Here is a 19824-nt window from a genome sequence, read left to right on the forward strand (position 1 = left end):
TTTGAAACTTTTCACCATGTGAAAATACATTCATTAAGATGAATCACTAAAGGAAGATTCAGGCATTGATGTTTTTATGTGCCTATACATTTCAACTGAGATCTGAAAGGGGTCCTGAGCTGATAGAGTCTGCTCTCATCGTCTACCAGGCAATCAGTCTTCACTGTTTGGCTCTCCAGACAAACTCTCACTGAGCCCTCGCAAGTAAAGGGCACTGGGGCAGATGCTTCTACAGGTTATGTCCTGCACTAGTAATTCAGCAGCTGTAGAGGTGGCTATGTCTCTGCCTAGTTCTATCACTACCTGCTGGATCCAAATAGAGATTCGAGAGCAGCATGTCCATCTACATCCAGTCTGAACTAGTACTGATTCCAGGAGACGGAGCTATGCCATGGGGCAGAGAAAACCAGATGTTGGTCCTACTCCTGAGACTTTAGTCTTGGCCCTGTTCCAACTTTCATTTTCACGAAGAAGGAAATCGAAACTTAACACTCAGCTGAGCGTTAGTCAAGGAAGGTGTGTTCCTCCTCCCGTATGACAGGGGGCCAGGCATGTATAAAAGCCAGCCTGCAGCTGCAACGCAGTCTCAGGGCACTTGCCACCACAGCGCAGCCTCAGGGCACCTGCCACCATGTGGATGCTGGTACCCATTGCATTTGCTCTCAAGCTGCTGAATGTCTTCCTGCAGCCCCTGGGCTCTGTGTGGAGCAGCTTGGGGCCCCTGTTCCTCCAGCTCCGTGCAGCATCTTGGCTGGCAGGGGGCGAGAGGAGCCGGCCGCTCCAGGACAGGAGGGAAGCGGGGGAGCCCGGCAGGGCGGAGGGAGAGGACGGCGGCGACCTGCCCACCACCCCCACCAGCGTCAATTACCACTTCACCCGCCAGTGCAACTACAAGTGTGGCTTCTGCTTCCACACAGCCAAAACGTCCTTCGTGCTGCCGCTGGAGGAGGCCAAGAAAGGTCTGCTGATGCTGAAAGAAGCAGGTGAGTCCCCAGACCCAGGAAAACCCTCAGGTGCTCAGTCACTTCAAGAAGGGCGAAGAGGCTGGGTCAGGGAGCAGTCCCGGTCGGAGAGGTTCCCCAGGAACTCAGTCCTTCCCAGGACACAGTGGGGATGCACTCCGGCCAGAGGAGGTGGGGGTGAGCTGTGGATGGGTGCCGAGATCTTCCCAACTTGCAGAGTGGGCTGCATCAGGGAGCAAAGCATCACCGCTTCTTCTAAGTGAGCAGCATGGGGAAGGAGGCAGGTTGGGAAGTTGTGCCTCTCTCTGAGTTGATGTACTGAGTTCCCCAGAAACAGCTGGTAAGAGCTACCAACAAATACAAAAACTTTTGACTTAAGAAATGCAATGTTTGGGTTTGTTGTTTGGGATTATTTACGTGCTCTTATCATGAATATTTAGAGAAGCTGTGTACCATTCAAGTAAGGCAGTGCTTTTGCTCTGGAGACTTGCTCACTGAGTGTCACCGTATCAGTAACAGGCAGGCATCTCAGAGACAGCCCAGCCAGTCCAGGTCTAAACTGATCTGCCCTCCTCCTCTCCCATCTGCCTGTCTTCCCTAGAGCACTTCCTAAGCCAGCAACCTCAGCCACATCACCAGCGTCTTTCTCAACTTGCTTAACTCTGCTGCAGACATATAACACGTACTTGTCTTGCACACATACTGCACGTCACAGTGACCACATCCTGATAAAGAGCAGGCAGATCTGCACAGAGAACAGCAGGGTGCCCATAGCTCCTGCCATCTTCAGCCCCTGCCCTTTCTGCCTGAGGTAACCACTAGCTCCTATCCTGACACCAGCCTTGCCAAATTTGGTAATTTATATGCTGAGAATGCAGAGAAGGCAATGGCCCCCCACTCCACTACTCTTGCCTGGAAAATCCCATGGACAGAGGAGCCTGGTAGGCTGCAGTCCATGGGGTCTCTAGGAGTCGGACATGACTGAGTGACTTCCCTTTCACTTTTCACTTTCATACATTGGAGAAAGAAATGGCAACCCACTCCAGTGTTCTTGCCTGGAGAATCCCAGGCAAGATGGGGGAGCCTGGTGGGCTGCCGTCTCTGGGGTTGCACAGAGTCGGACACGACTGAAGCGACTTAGCAGCAGCAGCAGCAGCAGCATGCTGAGAACGTGCACCTGACCGTTACTGGATCTGACGTATTTCACTCCCCGTATGTCTGCCCGGTCATCCGAAGCTCATCCAGCGCCTGACCCACCTCACCGCCGTTCCCAGTGGCGTCTAGTTCAGCATCTTGGTATTTCTCACCAGGACTGTTGCAGTTCATCTCATTGTCCCTTTGTCCCCACGGAAAGCACGTGATCATACGGAAATATATGTTGGATGCATAACTCCCCCTACTGAACTTTCTTCCCTGGCTTCCAAGCCCAAACTTGTGAGCACAGGCTTCAAGTACCACGCTGCTGTCCTCACCCCATTTCCTGAAGGACCCCGTGCTATGGGCACATCACGTGACACAATTCTCCCCCAACACCTTCCTCGTGGACCCTGATCGCACTGTTCTCTCTTTCTGGAATGCCAGGCACCCCAGGCTCTGTTAGTGAACTTTCAAAGCTCCTTAGAAATATTCCTGGTCTTCTTCATGCAAGATACCTTCCCAGGTGGCACTAGAGGTAAAGAACCCGCCTGCCAATTCAGGAAACCCAAGAGGCTGGGGTTCGATCCCTGGGTCAGGAAGATCCCCTGGAGAAGGGAATGGCAACCCACTCCAGTATTCGTGCCTGGAGACTCCCATGGACAGAGGAGCCTGGTGGGCCAAAATCCATGAGGTCGCAGAGGCAGACATGAATGAGCACCTAAGCACATGGCACAGTGCTGTGTTCACAGCACACTACTTACATTGCCAAGGAATGGAAGCAGCCTAACTGCTTGTTATAGCATGTTTAAAATTGTGCTCTTTTGTTTTACTGTTCTGTTTTTAATACTTGGGTCCCCCAAGAGTTTGAGTTCTAAGACTGAAACTTGACATTCTGTTAATCATTTTATCTAGCAAAATATGTAGCAGGTAATAGGAATCTAATGAATTTTTTGAATAGATGAATTAATGCATGAACGAACAAATGAGGAGAGGACTGAGGTGGTGGAAAGAACTTAGACTCTTGATTCATAAGGCCAGTATTTGAGTTCCTGCTCCAGCACTCATTAGATGTGCCAAGAAATTTGACGTTCTGACTATCAGTTTAATATTCTTTAAAATATAGAGCAAAATGATAGCTCATATATCAATCTTACAAAGTTTCTACAAGCCACAAATAAATGAATGCTCTTGTTTTTTCAGTAGAGCATAAACTATTATAGTTATGATTAATACATATTGTGACCTCTCAGTTTTAAGTAAATAAAACCAAAGTTAGTTAAGATGGTTAGGGTATAGTGTGGGTGGTATGTCCTGTAAGTGAAATTTCTGGTAAATGAAGGAAAATCTATTTTGGTGACTGTTAAAATTTAAATTTCCTTTTAAATTTAAATTAAGAAAATAAATGTAAATATACATTACATTTAAAATTAAAATTGCTACACTGGAGGAAGAGGCTTCCTTCGTAGCTCAGTGGGTAAAGAATCTGCCTGCATTGCAGGAGACCTGGGTTTGACTCCTGGGTCAGGAAGGAATTCCCTGGAGAAGGAAATGGCAACCCACTCCAGAGTTCTTAGAGAATCCCATGGATGGAGGAGCCTGGCAGGCTACAGTCCATGAGGTCGCAAGAGTCTGACATGACTGAAGCAACGAAACTACCACCACTCTGGATGAAGATGCTTCCAAAATATATTATTTACTCCTCTGATTTTTACACAGCAGGTTGAATAGAACACAGCCATTATGAGCATTGTCACAGCTCTTGACCTGAGCTGTGACAGGATGGATTGTGTGTTGCCGCCACTGCGAATGAATGGCTCCTTTTCTAAGCTCTTAGCTGCATCTCTACATCCCGTTCCTTCAGTCTTCTCGTTCACTCATCCCCTCTGGCCTGCTCCTCAAACTCATCACGGGCTACACTGCTGGCCAACACACTGTTTCACTTTCCCCAGTTACCTGTCCCTGCTTAATCACACTTTTAGGGAACAATATTTTATTTGGAATAATAATGCTTGTCACACAAGCTGCCTCCTAGCATGTTAGCTTATGAAGAGTGAGATGATATAATTTATCACTGTCCTACTGCAGAAACATTTGAGAGCAAAACAGGTCCTGGGAAGAACAACTGATGAGATGTGGTCTCTGTAAACCAGGACTGTCCTGGGAAAGCCAGGATGGAGGGCAAACTCACTTTAGAAAGATCAAAGGCTTTGGAGCTTGGACCTATGTCCTTGGATCTATGTCCTAGCTCCATTTCTCTCTGTTCAGTTCAGTTCAGTCCCTCAGTCGTGTCTGACTCTTTGCAACCCCATGGACTGTGGCACGCCAGGCCTCCCTGTCCATCACCAACTCCCGGAGTTTACCCAAACTCATGTCCATTGAGTCAGTGATGCCATCCAACCATCTCACCCTCTGTTGTCCCCTTCTCCTCCTGCCCTCAATCTTTCCCAGCATCAGGGTCTTTTCAAATGAGTCAGTCCTTCACACGAGGTGGCCAAAGTATTGGAGTTTCAGCTTCAGCATCAGTCCTTCCAATTAATATTCAGGACTGATCTCCTTTAGAATGGACTGGTTGAATCTCCTCCCAGTCCAAAGGACTCTCAAGAGTCTTCTCCAACACCACAGTTCAAAAGCTCAATTCTTTGGTTCTCAGCTTTCTTTATAGTCCAATTCTCACATCCATACATGACTATTGGAAAAACCATAGCCTTGACTAGACCGACCTTTGTTGGCAAAGTAATGTCACTGCTTTTTAATATGCTGTCTAGGTTGGTCATAGCTCTTCTTCCAAGGAGCAAGCGTCTTTTAATTTCATGGCTGCAGTCACCATCTGTGGTGATTTTGGAGCCCCCCAACATAAAGTCTGTCACTGTTTCCCTATCTATTTGCCATTTCTCTCCAGTCTCATTCTATTACCTTGAGAAAAACTCTACTTTTGCCATTAAAATGATAATGGATGTTGATGAAGTGCTAAAATAGAAGGAAACTCCATGTGCTGTCTGTCCCAGGTATGGAGAAGATCAACTTCTCAGGCGGGGAGCCATTCCTCCAGGACCGGGGCGAGTACCTGGGCAGGCTGGTGAAGTTCTGTAAGCAGGAGCTGCAGCTGCCCAGCGTCAGCATTGTCAGCAACGGGAGCCTGATCCGCGAGAGGTGGTTCCAGAAGTACGGTGAGCAGCCCCCACGGCATGTGACTCTGGCCTCTGTCACTGTTGGTCACTGTATTTCCGTCCATCCTGGGCCTCTGGCCTGGCCTGCTGGGGATCCGAAGGGAGGAAAAAAGCGAGTATGCTTGTTGTAATCTCTCTTCAGGCTGCACGCCAAGTTTCGCTCTCATAAACAAGTATGGCAAAGCAGATAGCAGGACCCACCAGCAGATGCTCCCGTCCATTATCAAAGTAGCTTTAGTTGAGTCATTAGTGGGGAAGATGAACACAGTGGACAGTTTGGCAAGCCCTGACCTTATTGTTTCCTATTCATGTTTAATTTTTAGAGTATTTATGGAAATGACTCTATTTTAGTAGTGTCCTGTATAAATTGAGGGATTGGACTAAAATAGTCATTCTCCCCTCTGGCTATGTATCTTTTGGCTACTGAGGAACTTTAAATAAGACATCACTGCTGGGACTAGCCTCCAGACTATTTATTTCAGAGCCTTGTGGTGTGTGGACATTCCAACTTGGGGTGCTCCAAAGGGATTCCACTCTGCAATCAGGGTTACGAACGCCTGGTCTTAAGACTGTTGATATTTTGTCACTAAGTCGTGTCCTACTCTTTTGTGACCTCATGGATAGTAACCTGCCAGGCTCCTCTGTCCATGGGATTCTCCAGGCAAAAATACTGGAGTAGGTTGCCATTTCCTTCTCCAGGGGCTCTTCCTGACTCAGGGATCAAACCTGTGTCTCCTGCATTGGCAGGTGGATTCTTTACCACTAAGCCACCAGAGAAGCCTAAGACTGTAGAGGTCCCTTAGTGCTAATTTTTACATAGATATTAATATTCTTGGAGAAGTAAATGGCAACCCACTCCAGTATCCTTGCCTAGAAAATCTCTTGGACACAGGAGCCTGGTGGGCTGCAGTCCATGGGGTTGAAAAGAGTTGGGCATGACTGAGTGACTAACACTTACACTTATTAATATTCTTAGAGCAGTACCTGGAATTTAGGAAGCATTTGAAAAATGTTAGCTATTATTACACTTTATTTAACTTATTTATTTCGTCTATTCTATTTATTTTGTTTTTTAACAGTTTTTTAAAATTAATTCTTATTGGAGTATAGCTGTTTACAATATTGTGTTAGTTTCTGCCGTACAGCAGAGTGGATCAGCTGTTTGTTTACATGTATCCCCTCTTTTTTTTGATTTCCACCCCATTTAGGTCAGCACAGAGCACTACTACCATTTTAGTAAACAGTTCTGATTGGACTCTTTGGGTAAATGTTCTGTGTTTGCCTTCTGTGAGTTGTTTGAGTCTTGAAATCACTCAAAGGGTAGTTGCATGTACGATTTATTGAGGATGTTCACGGGAATCTCTGATGAAACCCTCTTTCCTAAACAATGAAGAAATATGGATGTGGGGGAGGGGAGGGTGGGGTGTGGGGGAGGGTTGTACTTCCCATCTGGGAAAGGTTAACAGGAGGAGCACAGGGCCACAAGTCAGCAACAAAACACCCGTGAAGGTAGTCACTCAGTCAAAGGTGACCATCAGAAATTCAAAAGTAAGCTTTGGGAACTGGATTTAGAGACATAAGACAGGGTTAGGGAGCCATGTAAGCAGAGAAGACTGAGCTGGGTTTGCTGGCTGTGTCCTGGGCAGTGCGTTCCCTCCAAGAGGTGTGGTGTGAGGAGTAAGGACCACGAGCAGTGTTGCACCTTAGGGCAAAAAGCTCAGAAGCTGGTCTGGAAAGGCAGTGCAAAGTAGCAAATTTGAAAGTGTCTAAGAATGGCACCCCACTCCAGTACTCTTGCCTGGAAAATCCCATGGACGGAGGAGCCTGGTAGGCCGAAGTCCATGGGGTTGTGAAGAGTTGGACATGACTGAGCGACTTAACTTTCACTTTTTACTTTCATGAGTTAGAGAAGGAAATGGCAACCCACTCCAATGTTCTTGCCTGGAGAATCCCAGGTGCAGCGGAGCCTGGTGGGCTGCCGTCTATGGGGTTGGTCACACAGAGTCGGACACGACTGAAGTGACTTAGCAGTAGCAGCAAGAAAAAGGATGATGCTGAAGATCCAATACTTTGACCACCTGATTCGAAGAGTCGACTCATTGGAAAAGACCCTGATGCTGGGAAAGACTGAAGGCAGGAGAAGTGGGAGGCAGAGGATGAGATGGTTAGATAGCATCACCAACTCAATGGACATGAATTTGACCAAACTCCTGGAGTTAGTGGAGGACAGGAGAGCCTGGCATGCTGCTGTCCATGGGGTCACAAAGAATCAGACATGAATGACTTAGTGACTGAAAAACAGCAAAGAAAAAAGATCACTGGAGAAAACAAGAAAGTGCAAGGACTATTCATAGCAGACACTTTGACAGCCAATTGTGAACAGCCATTGATTTTTGTCCTGTATCAGAGATCAGGGTTAGTGTTGCCATACCCTCAGACTATTAAAGATACATCCTAAATCTACACTCTATTTTTTTACACCTTTTATTTTGTATTAGAGTGTGTTCCACGTGCTCAGTCGCTCAGTCGTGTCAGACTCTGCAACCCCATGGACTATATAGCCGGCCAAGCCCCTCTGTCCATGGAATTTCCCAGGCAAGAATACTGGAGTGGGTTGCCATTTCCTCCTCCAATTTAGTTATACATAAATCTACTCTTTCTCAAATTCTTTTTCCCATTAAGGTTATTAAAGAGTATTGAGCAGAGTTCCCTGTGCTCCATAGTAGGTGCTTGTTGGTTGTCTGTTTTAAACATAGCAGTTTAGACCGCTATGGTCAGTCTATGGTCATAGACTGTCCAGGTCAGTCCCAAGTGCTTCCACTTGGTTAGTCGCAGACCCGAGGCTGTCACTGCCCTGCTCCCTCCCGGTGATCATGCATTCATTCTCTAAGTCAGAGAGTCTGTTTCCATTTGTAAATAAGTTCCTGTGTATCATTTTTAAGATTCTGCAATACAAGCCCTATCATTCCATGTTTCTCTTTTTCTGCCCGACTTCACTCAATATGACAATTTCCTGGTCCATCCATATTGCTGTGGTTGCATTATTTCATTCTTTTTAATGACTATGTTCAATCTCCCAAATAAAACTCTTTGAAAACAGCATGAAATATTTTTGTTACCAAGTCGAAGCTGGCTCTGCTCACCACACGACAAGCCTTAAAACTGGGAGAGGAGGTGTTGAGACAAGGAATAAGGACTTGACTCCAAAAGCTGGCAGAAGGACCAGATCGCAGACTGTCTCAAAATAAGCATCTCATTGGGGTCTGGAGCAGATGAGGAATAAAGTAAAAAGGCCCCAGGTTTTGCAATTATTCCCTCAAGGGCCCTCAGGAAGGATATGTATAAGTTTCTTTTCTCTTGCAGGTGGACAAGTTCAGGGTGTTTCTCTGAACAAAAGCATTTTGGTTTAACACTCAGGCAGAGGGCCAGGGTTCTCCGAGGCAGGCCATTGTATATGGACAGTATTCTTTTAGTGAACAATAGCAAAGGGAAGCAAAGGTCAAAGTAACAGACACAGAGCTGACATGTAGTCAGATTTAGCTCCTGTAACATTTTAAAATGTCTGGAGGAACAAACAAAACGTTTTTGCCTTCTTCTGTGGTCCCTAAGGCTCCAGTTCTCCACCTCTGGCTTGAAAGCCTATGCTCTTTTATATATATATATATATATATATATATATATATACACATAATTTTATTTCTTTGTTTTTGGCTGTGCTGACTTCCCTGCTGTGAGGGCTTTTCTCTAGTTTTGGGCACCAGAGGCAACTCTTCCTTGTAGAGGCTTCTCGTGTTGCGAAGCACAGGCTCAGGGGCGTGTAGGCTTCTGTCGCTGTGGCTCCTGGGCTTGGAGCCCAAGCTCAGTAGTGGTACTCGGGCTTGGTTGCTCTGAGGCATGTGGGCATCTTCCTAGATCAGGGAGTGAACCCATGTCTCCTGCGTTGGCAGGCCGATTTTTTCCCCGTCAGCCACCAGGGAAGCCCCAAATCCTATGCTTTCATCCTTGGATGGAAAAGCTTAACCTAAGTTTTCCTCCTTGGACAGAAAAGCCTAACAGTGATCGTTTTCCCTCAGGTGAATATTTGGACATTCTCGCCATCTCCTGTGACAGCTTTGACGAGCAGGTCAATGTCCTTATTGGCCGTGGTCAAGGAAAGAAGAACCACGTGGAAAATCTCCAGAAACTGAGGACATGGTGTAAGGAATACAGAGTGGCCTTCAAGATAAACTCAGTCATCAATCGATTCAACGTGGACGAGGATATGAAGGAACAGATAACCGCGCTCAACCCCGTCCGCTGGAAGGTACCAACCTCGTTGCTTTTGTGATTGTAATGCAGTGAGCGTTCAGGAGAGATTTGCTTCAGGGACACCAAAAATGATAAGGATACAGAGAGCTCTGGACTCAGAGAGCCAGCTGGGTTTGGTCCTTCTTGCTGCTAGACTTAGAATTGGCTTCTGGGGGCTCATCCCATACGCACTGTCCTGAAACAGATTAGCAGGAGGACTTGTGTGAATATGTCGGTTTTTGTTTTGTTTTGTTTTTGGTAAAGATTTATTCATTTTTGACTGTGCTGGGTCTTCACTGCCACATGAACTTTTTTCTAATTGCAGCAGTGAGGGTCTGTGCTCTAGGTGCAGGGTGTGAGCTTCTCATTATGGTGACTTCTCTTGATGCAGAGCACAAGCTTTAGACTTCAGTAGTTAACAGCATGTGGACTCAGGATTTGCAGCTCCTGGGCTCAGTAGCTGTGGTGCATGGGCTTAGTGGCTCCGAGGCATGTGGGATCTTCCCAGTTCAGGGATTGAACTTGTGTCCTTTGCATTGCAAGGAGATTTCTTAATCACTGGACCGCCAAGGAAGCCCCTGAATATGTATTCTTAACAATCTGCCCTGGTCATTGTCATGCAGGAATCCATCAAAGTCTGTGGCTGGATCCCAGACTAATACAACTGAAGATAGGATGTAGAATTCAATTCTAGGAAGGAAAAGAGAGGAAGAAAACTCATGGAATATGAAGCTATGTCTGCTGGGATAAAGTGGGAAGGCAAAATGGGAAAGGTTTAATTCTGCCAAAAAACCAGGAAGACTTCATGTAGGAGGCGGTATTTGACTCCTTCTCTAGCAGATGAGTCTTCCTTGACTCAGATGGTAAAAAATCCTCCTGCAGTGGATTAAATCCAGTGCAGGTGACCTGGATTTGATCCCTAGGTCTGGAAGATCCTCTGGAGAAGGAATGACAACCCACTCCATATTCTTGCCTGGAGAATCCCATGGACAGAGGAGCCTGGCGGGCTATGGTTCATGGGGTCTCAAAGAGTCGGACATGACTGAAGCAACTTAGCAGGCATGCATGCACATAATGGCTTAAAACCTAAAGGGACTACCTCAAAATTAAAGTGTTAAATATTTTAGGAAGCCTATTTCAACTGGTATATTTCATCACTTAAATCTAAAATGTAGTAAGAAACAATATGCATTTCTATGAAGGTTTAAAAACTACTTTTAAAAATACCACAGTATAAATACTAACAATAAAATGCTGATCTAAAAAATTGAAAATTTATAGGCAGATGTATTATAAATGGCTTCCCAGGTGGCACTAGTTATAAAGAATGTGCCTGCCAATGCAGGAGATGCAGGAGGTGTGCATCTCAGGAAGATTCCTGGGTCAGGAAGAGCCCCTGTTAAGAGGGCATGGCAACCCACTCTCCACTCCAGTATTCTTATCTGGAGAAACCCATGGACAGAGGAGCCTGGTGGGCTACAGTCCATGGAGTCGCAAAGAGTTGGACACAACTGAGTGACTGAGCACGCATATTATAAACCTGATTATTTTGTATCAAAGAACTACGACATAGATATATACATAAAAATCACTTCTATTCCTCAAGTCCCCCAAAACTGTTCATCTCAATAGGTATAACTAGCTGATGTTCCAAACCCAAAGGCTAGAGATGCCCCCAAAAGTAATAGTAAAGGAGTTCCTCTCCTATACTTTCCAATTCCAATTCTGTTCATCTCATGAAGATTATTTTCAGAACACTAAGAGAGATTTCTAGATATATAAAATATTCTTATGAATTTACATTGATTTCAGCTGAAGTTTCTAATTTTGTAAAAGATGGCCAATTACCCAATGTTGATCCCCTGGAGAAGGAAATGGCAACCTACTCCAGTATCCTTGCCTGGAAAATTCCATGGATGGAGAAGCCTGGCAGACTACAGTCCACAGGGTTGAAAATAGTTGGACACGACTGAGCAACTTCAATTCATTTCACTCATATTATGAAAAAAAAAAAAAAGACTAAATCAAATATAACCTAGATCAGTTTTTTAAAACATTATATTTTGGGAATATTTGGGCTTTTAGTACCATATTCCTAAATTTCAGGTCACATTTTCATTTTGCCAGAGCAGTGTCTTTCTAGAATGTTCCTCAGTTGAACAAGTTTTCTCTGCTGAGCTTCCCTGGTGACGCAGATGGTAAAGAATCCGCCTGCAATGCGGGAGACGTGGGTTCGATCCCTGGGTCAGGAAGATCTCCTGGAGAAGGAAATGTGTGCTCACTCCAGTATGCTTGCCTGGGAAATCCCATGGACAGAGGAGCATGGTGGGCTGCAGTCCACAGTCCACGGGGTCGCAAAGAGCCGGACACAACTGAGCGACTAACAATTTCACTTTCTCTGCTCAGGAGGGATGAAGCTTGGTTCAGAGGGAAATGCAATTTGGGATAAAAAGTGGTGGAAAGCTCGTTAGGAGGCCAACACCACCCTTGTGTTTCAGGTCTTCCAGTGTCTCATAATTGAGGGTGAGAACTCTGGAGAAGATGCTCTGAGAGAAGCGGAACGGTTCGTGATCAGCGACGAGGAGTTTGAAGCGTTCTTGGATCGCCACAAGGATGTGTCCTGCTTGGTGCCCGAGTCTAACCAGAAGGTCAGAAAGTGAACTTTCTAAGTGTATTAAAGTGTATTAATAGAAAGTGAACATCATTTTGTTTCCCATCACACACGTAGCTCCAAAGAGAAAAGTGTCTCCACCAAGGGCTGCCCATGCTGGGATGTGGGAGGGTTTCGTGGAGAAAGGGGAGGAGTCTCATGGTAGATATAGAAGCTGTACTAAATCTTTAGGTTTCCAGTGAGAACAGTGGATATGTCTTGTTAGCACAAATGCATATGTCCTGTAGATTAAACCATGTCAGCCAAAGCATGTCTACCCTGCAGAGATTCCACAGAGTAAATAATCAGAGTGTTCTCTGAAGCCAAAGGAAAAAAGAACTTCTTGTTCAAAGCTATGTTCCTGCAGTGTTAAGGAGAGGAGTAAAAAAAAAAAAATTGAAGGTAGTCTGATACTCAGCATACAGAGAACAGGTAAACTCATGTTGTCAGTATGGAATGTTATACTGACTAAGTACATTAGGGAGCCAGGATAAATTTGCATGATATGACATTGGGTGGAAATAAAGAACAACAGGCAAAATCCATTCTACCTTTAATCCTAGTGTGCACGGGTGTGTATGTACGCATCCTGTGGTCGTCTTGGGGTAATGGATTATCAATCATTTTTGTCTACCTTGATAACTCTTCAGACTTTAAATTTTTCTAAAATAGGTAGTTTTATTATTTTTCAATTATTTAAAAATCAAAAGCTTTCCCCATCTTCCCCCGAAGAATAAACATGCAGCAAAATCTCTCCCTCACATGCTTATATCATATTGGAAATTCCAGAACAAGGACTCATTCCTTATGCTTTAGACTCCTAAGTCATGTTGACCAGAGCATGAATAAGAAAATTCCCAGATGGGGTCAGAGCAGCTTTCAAAAAGAGGACAGAAAACAGAGGAGAATACTCATATGTCCACACTGTTGTATTTGACTTTATAAAAGTTGTCTTAATTATGCAGTTAATGTGAGATCAAAGAACATATAAGTTATAATAAGCATTATTATTAATACTTGGGTGAGTTCTTCACAGAGGGACCATGAACCAGAAATCACTCCCCCATTTCAGAAACACAGGGGCCTGAGTCATAGAATTAACTGACCTCACCATGTCAGAGGCAGGATTAACTGACCTCACCTACATCAGAAAAAGGGTTAACTGGCCTCACCCACATCAGAGATAAAGTTAGCTGACCTCAGCTGTGTGAGAGGCAAGGTTGGGCTGACTTCACCTATGTCAGAGGTAAAGAAAGGTGAACTAAAGTTGCCGTAGAGACCAACAGCCTACAAGACTGAAAAATATTTACAATCTGGCCTTTATGCAAACACATGTGCAGACCCCAACCTCTGTGGGTACGTAGGGAGGGTACAACTTCCTACAGAAGTACAGATACACCCTCCGCCTACCTCTGAAAGACGTCACTAGTTACGAGGAATGAAAGCAATGTTCAAGTCCTCAGTAAGCTCCCAGGTAATAGCATTAAAGGGCTTCCCAGGTGGCTCTAGTGGTAAAGAACCCGCCTGACAATCCAGGAGACATAAGAGACACAGGTTCGATCCCTGGGTTGGGAAGATCCCCTGGAGAAAGAACTGGCAACCCATTCCAGTATTCATGCCTGGAGAATCCCATAGACAGAGGAGCCTGGGGGACTACAGTCCACGGGGTGGCGAAGAGTTGGACACGGCTGAAGCAACTTAGTACACAGGCAGTAGCATTAGAGATTCTGCTTTATTCACTGAAAAGGGGGTCCGTTAGAGGCATGTCACACACATGAGGAACACTGAACAGGGAAGGACGGGGCATCCCAAGATCTGGAGGGCATGGAGAGTTAGCCTGGGTGCTTCCTTGTCAGAGGCGCTTTCAGAGCGCCCTGTGACCCTTCCAGCAGGACGCAGAGGCCAGCTTGCTGGAATCTGTTAGAATCTGAATGGACACAGACAGCTTGCCCGGGTGGGGGGCATTTTGGGTGGGGGCGGGGTCCTGGCAGGTGGCTTACCTTGTGGAGATGAATCCAAAGATGCTCAGGAGATTTGAGAAATGGTGACTCCAGAGATAAGGTGAAGCAAACACACGAACATTGTAAGGCAGACAGCTGAGTGTACGTACTGAAAACTATGCCTGAAACTAAATTTGTCTGTAATTTCTCCTTTGCAGATGAGAGATTCCTACCTTATTCTGGATGAATATGTGAGTATTTCTAGTGCATCATAAAATGATCCCTTAAAAATTAGCTAAGCAGCAAGGCCAGAGTTGAGTTACAGTCAGCATAACCGTTTAACCCATATTCGTTCTTTTTAGCCAGCATTTCCTATTTTTATTGTCACTGATTAGCATCAACACTATAGAGCCCTGACTTCATCCACTGTGCCCACATTGGAGCTAAGGCGTTGGGCAGGTGTCGGCTTGAACCCAGTGCCCATGTTTGCATGACCACCCTGCCCCCTCCGCCACTACACGGTGTCTTCCCCGTGGCCATGGATCCACGGAGGTTGTGTGGAGCTGACATCACACAAAGCAGACTCCCTCTGTTATGCCATCTTTGGCTGGCTTCTCTGGTCATGGGGTACCAGGGGTTCTTTGCCCGAAGGATGTGTCACAAGTCACATTATTGCCTTTAACTCCTCAGATGCTGCCGGCTTATCTCTAACAGATTGCCGTCAGCTTTGGGGTGAAGAGGTTGCAGAGTCCCCTAAAGCCACCAATACGTTCCTATGCCACTGCCTTCCGAGGGAAAAGATAACCCAGCATTCTCAAAACTGAAAAATCACTTTCCCTTTCCCTCTCTGTCTCTTCTGTTTTTGTCCCAATTCAGAAACGTTTGCCAATATTTCTAGCACAGGACAAATACTTCCATTCAAAGACCTGTGTTTAAGAAATGAGTTCTAAGAACAGTGGCTTTTCCATATTTAAGTTGGATTTGGTGTTTCAAGAAATGCTTACTGTGACTTTTGACACTTTATTATTTTCAAGTTAATCAGTGATACTTCACAGTCACTCACTTTTTTGTCAATATGAGCTTTCTTTACAGAGCAGAGGGGTGAGGGTGATAACACAAGTGTTTAGTTTATGGGTTCAAGGTAGAGAGGAAAAGTCAAACGGAATTTATTTTTGGAGTATCCTTACTGCCTGGGGATTTTTACCAATGTTCCTTCAAAATTCTCTGGTATTTGCATAGTTGGAATAAACAGAGTGGGAACAAAATTTACTTTTGACAATTTAAGAGCATTTTGATTCAGTAAGAATTACTATAAAATGCTCTGTGCCATGGTAGGTCATAAGGTATGAAGATCTGGTTCCTCGCTCCAGGATGCTTAATTTAGGATAAAAACCAAGACCCCTGGACTTCCCTGGTGGCTCAGTGGCAAAGAACCTGACTGCCAATGCAGGAGATGTGGGTTCAATCCCTGATCCGGGAAGATCCCCTGGAGGAGGAAATGGCAACCCACTCCAGTGTTCCTGCCTGGGAAATCCCAGGGACAGAGGAGCTTGGCGGGCTACAGTCCATGGGGGTAGCAAAGAGTCGGACAGGCTGAGTGAGTGAATACCACCACCAAGACCCTTAACAGGGCACGTGACACTTCTTGATGTGGGACCTGCCTGGCTTTGAAGTGCCTTTTCGTACAACCTTCTCTCCCTTTCTTAAAAGAACATTTTATTATTCTTCACTTGCTTGTGCACACACAGTTTTCACACCAGCAATATCATCTACCTGAAATTTCGCAAATTTACTGTATTGTTTCTGGGCTTTAACAATACTACTCTCTCCGGCTTACAATTTCAAAACACAACTCAGATGTCAGCATCTTTTGGAAGACTTTCCAAATTATCCTACCCTCCAATGGAGGGATACGTACGTGTATACAATTCTGGTTATCCTGCACTTACCTGGCCTAACGTGTTCAGGTGGGTGAAGGGAGCTGGTTGAGAGCAGAAATGCTGTCCAATGGGCTCAGCATCCCCAGGGGAGCATCTCGCTTATAGGTCTCCACAAACATTTGTTGGAATGATTGGAATATCCAGAATCATTTTGAGTTGATCCCTCTAGTTGAGTTTTATAGGAAAATTATATGGAAATATTCTAACTTTTGTCCTGAATTTCCTAGATGCGCTTCCTGAACTGTAGAAATGGGCGGAAGGATCCTTCCAAGTCCATCTTGGACGTGGGTGTAGAAGAAGCTATAAAATTCAGTGGCTTTGATGAGAAGATGTTTCTAAAGCGAGGAGGGAAATATGTATGGAGCAAAGCAGACCTGAAGTTAGACTGGTGAAGTTGAACTGGTGAAGCTGGAAGCTGGACCACCCTCTGCCCACCCGTGGGGACCACCTTGGGACTCTGTGTGTGGCTGCCCCCCTTCTGATGGGCACTTCTCAGGGGCCCCAAATCCTGTTTTCATTGCATGTGGAATCTGCTTGTCTGTGGTAACTGAACCCACACAAATAACATAGATAATTGAAATCCGTAGCTCATACAAGACAATTAACCTTAGTTAAGTAGCTCATTTTGCATTTAATGCTCAAGTAGTGTCTACTGTGGCTCCTGTGTTTCCGTTTTGGAGTTGTTTTCCCAGTCCTTTCAGTTGATAGTTATTTTCCCATCTGGAAAAATTAGGAAGTCTCTCCACCTGTGGGGAGGCTTTTTATTTCTCAGCCTTTATATCATTGCAACCTTGGATACTTAACTAGACGTTGATAAATAGTCCATACATATTTCAAAAAATAAGAAATGCTCATCTTATCAGGCTTTGGTGAGACCCAGAAAGAGAAAATCTGCAGCCCATACTGACTATGCCAGGAATGTGAGCCATCTCCCTTTTGTTTTCCAAGAGTCTTAACAAAACCCAGGTATGCTTTACGTTTCGTGATGGAGTTGACACGGGGTCGGGGCTTGGGTTGCCGTGCGGATCTTCTGAGCCTGCAGGCAACAACATTGTTTATTTGCTCGGTTGTCTGCACATCACCAGGAAGTGACAGTTTCCTGGATCGGCATGATCCCGTTGGCAAAAGCACCAGGTGACAGCGGAGCAGGGGGCTGCAACTGGACCTGGCTTTTCTGTGAATAAAGCTGTGGCACAAAGCTACTCTTTCCCATTTAACTCTGAACCACTTGAAATAAGGATGTAATCTAGGGCAACGTGAGAAAGTTCCAGAGCCTTCTCTTACTGCTAAGAAAGAGCTCGAAGAAAAATGTCATTTGAATTGGGTCAAGGAACAAAACCTTCTTCTGGTGGAAATACCACCTGAACTTTATTCATGTAATTTTATTCATGTAACACTATCCCATTGCCTGGGAAGTAATAGTTTCCTATCATTGCTCTAAAACAGCAAAATCACAGACAATTTTTTGCTCAAAGAACTCTTTAATTAATAATCCAGCTGCTGTTTTGGCCACTAGATGGCATCTAAATGTTGCCTGATTCTGTTAAGCCTCCACGTAGATATTCTACTTCAGAATCTTTTTTTCAAGACTTGCAGATTTTAAAAGTTCGGTTTAAGTGATTTTTTTTTCCTCAGAAAAGATATCCTTACTTCAAATGTTAAGTCACTGTGATTCAAATGAAATATGAAGTGAATTTCTCTCAACCTGAGGGAAACTACATTTCTCTTTCCCCAAAGAGAAATAATATAAAGTAAAACATTGCACTTAGAAAAATGAAAAAAATATGTATATAAAGATAAAAACAATAAAATTTAAAAAATGAAAAAAAAGAAAAATGAAAAATAAGCTATTTTAAATACACTTTCCAGCTGTTTTTACACCACCACCCACTTCCTTATGCACTGACAGAATTTTCAATTCCTTAATGTTTAAAATATTCAAGTGTTCATTTTTCTTTAGCTGAAGAAGTAGCATTACAGTAAATTTCAAGTTTGGATTATATAACATTTTGCTTTATATTTTGTTTTTAAATATTTGGGTCTATTTTGTGAGATGTATTTCTTTTTATTAGGAAAATAAAAGATAATTTCAGTGAGGTATCGCCATTAAAGTATTAAAGGCAAGTATTTTTGTGGTGCTTTCAATTACTTCTTGGTTAGGTTGTGACAATAGGAATGGAATTTTGTCTTAGGAAACCTGGAAAGACTGGGCATTAGTAACAGCATGCTGGTATACAAAGTATGAATCTGAAACATCTGATATGTCAGCTCCTCTTCTATGACAATCTGGAGTTTGGAGTCTAGTTCTTCGATCAATAAAGAGAATCATGATAAAAAACAGGTGGACAAATTCTCCATGAGGTTCTATCAGAAAGTAATTCATTGCACAGGCCGCTCTCTTGTTGAAAGGACTAATTCATTCCTCGTGATTAGATGAAGGCTACTCACGCCATAAGCTTTTAAGACTTTGTCTTGAGTGTGTTTTGGACATCTCAGTTTTAGGGAAATATATGTATATATGTTTATTTTTTTCTATATGTGGGATGCTCTTGACTGCTGGTCTGTTGTTTTGTAAGATGTTGTAATAAAGTAATTTTTGTACACTACCTTCATTCTCAGTGGGTCAATGTAATGCAGTCTCTCCTTGGTGTGTGTTTAAGTAATTGCAGGCTTTTACAAACCACTATTGCTAAGGCAAGTACGCTTTAAAAATCAACAAAGTTACCAACAATTAATGAGCACATTTCAGACAGCCCCACTGGCAACAAGATGGAGCAGAGAAGAGCCACTGGGGAAAGGACTCCTCTTGTTTTAAATGAAAGCCAGCATCTGGGGGGCCTGGTGTCCTGAACTTGATCCCTTTGGAAGGAATGAATTCCTGTAGACAGGCAGCAGGAATAGCAGCAGCCCAGGATTTGCGTGGTCGCAGAGCCGCTGTTTCACTGTTCTGAATATCACAGGGTCTGCAGTCTGCAGAGCGGGAGCCTGGCACCCAGAGTCCCAGGTGGCACGGAACCGTTCGGAGCACCCGGTTCTGAGCTGCCCATTCAGTCCCTGCCCCTCAGATGCCTCAGGCCAGGCCTGCCTTTCCCAGCCCTTGGAGTCAAGAGTTCTACAACCCCAGCTCCAATGCGCACCCCATACCCTCCAGACTCAGACTGGCCCTTCTTGGACATGGGGCATTTTCTCAGACATTTCATTGCATTTAATCTTCAGTTGTAAGTACTCACTTCCTGAGCTTCCGTGGTGGCTCAGATGGTAAAGGTGTCTTCTTGCAATGTGGGAGACCTGGGTTCGATCCCTGGGTGGGGAAGATCCTCTGGAGAAGGAAATGGCAACTCACTCCAGTACTCTTGCCTGGAAAATTCCATGGACAAAGGAGCTTCGTAGGCTACAGTCCATGGGGTTGCAAAGAGTTGGACACGACTGAATGACTTTACTTTCACTTTACTCACTTCTTCAGGAAGGATATGGCCTCATTATTTTTGCCCACACTGGACTAGTCAGGCCAACCCTGGGCTCTAGCCCCCAGGACAGGGATCAGATCCAGGGGCTTGAGGACAGTGAAGGGGACTCAGAAGGCAGCCCAGGTTGTCTAGCCTTGTGGCCAGGACACAGGCAGCCATGTCTGGGGTGCATAACCCAGCGTCAAGTCTCTGCTGGCGTCTGCTGTTCCAGTCAGTGGCAAAGAATGGGAAATTCCACAGAAAGCCCACATAGCAAGTTCAACTCAGATGCCAT

The 19824-nt window shown here is 44.8% G+C and overlaps 1 protein-coding gene across 1 annotated transcript; it reads left to right on the forward strand.

Annotated features, from left to right (window-relative positions):
- Positions 1–512: 512 nt before the first annotated feature.
- RSAD2 (radical S-adenosyl methionine domain containing 2) lies at positions 513–18689 on the forward strand. The gene is made up of 6 exons (XM_005902489.3): positions 513–983; positions 5105–5266; positions 9340–9569; positions 12052–12201; positions 14362–14394; positions 16311–18689. The coding sequence occupies exons 1-6, from the start codon at positions 632–634 to the stop codon at positions 16473–16475; spliced, it is 1092 nt and encodes a 363-aa protein (XP_005902551.1). The 5' UTR covers positions 513–631; the 3' UTR covers positions 16476–18689.
- The last annotated feature ends 1135 nt before the right edge of the window (positions 18690–19824 follow it).

The sequence above is a fragment of the Bos mutus genome, chromosome 11 (assembly GCF_027580195.1).
Source record: "Bos mutus isolate GX-2022 chromosome 11, NWIPB_WYAK_1.1, whole genome shotgun sequence".
NCBI lineage: Eukaryota > Metazoa > Chordata > Mammalia > Artiodactyla > Bovidae > Bos > Bos mutus.

Excerpts from the sequence above, each read along its gene's own strand:
- RSAD2 (XM_005902489.3), top strand. The coding sequence starts at position 632 with ATGTGGATGCTGGTACCCATTGCATTTGCTCTCAAGCTGCTGAATGTC. Across the intron at positions 5,267-9,339 it reads GAGGTGGTTCCAGAAGTACG|GTGAATATTTGGACATTCTC; the intron begins GTGAGCAGCCCC and ends GTTTTCCCTCAG. Across the intron at positions 9,570-12,051 it reads TCAACCCCGTCCGCTGGAAG|GTCTTCCAGTGTCTCATAAT; the intron begins GTACCAACCTCG and ends CTTGTGTTTCAG.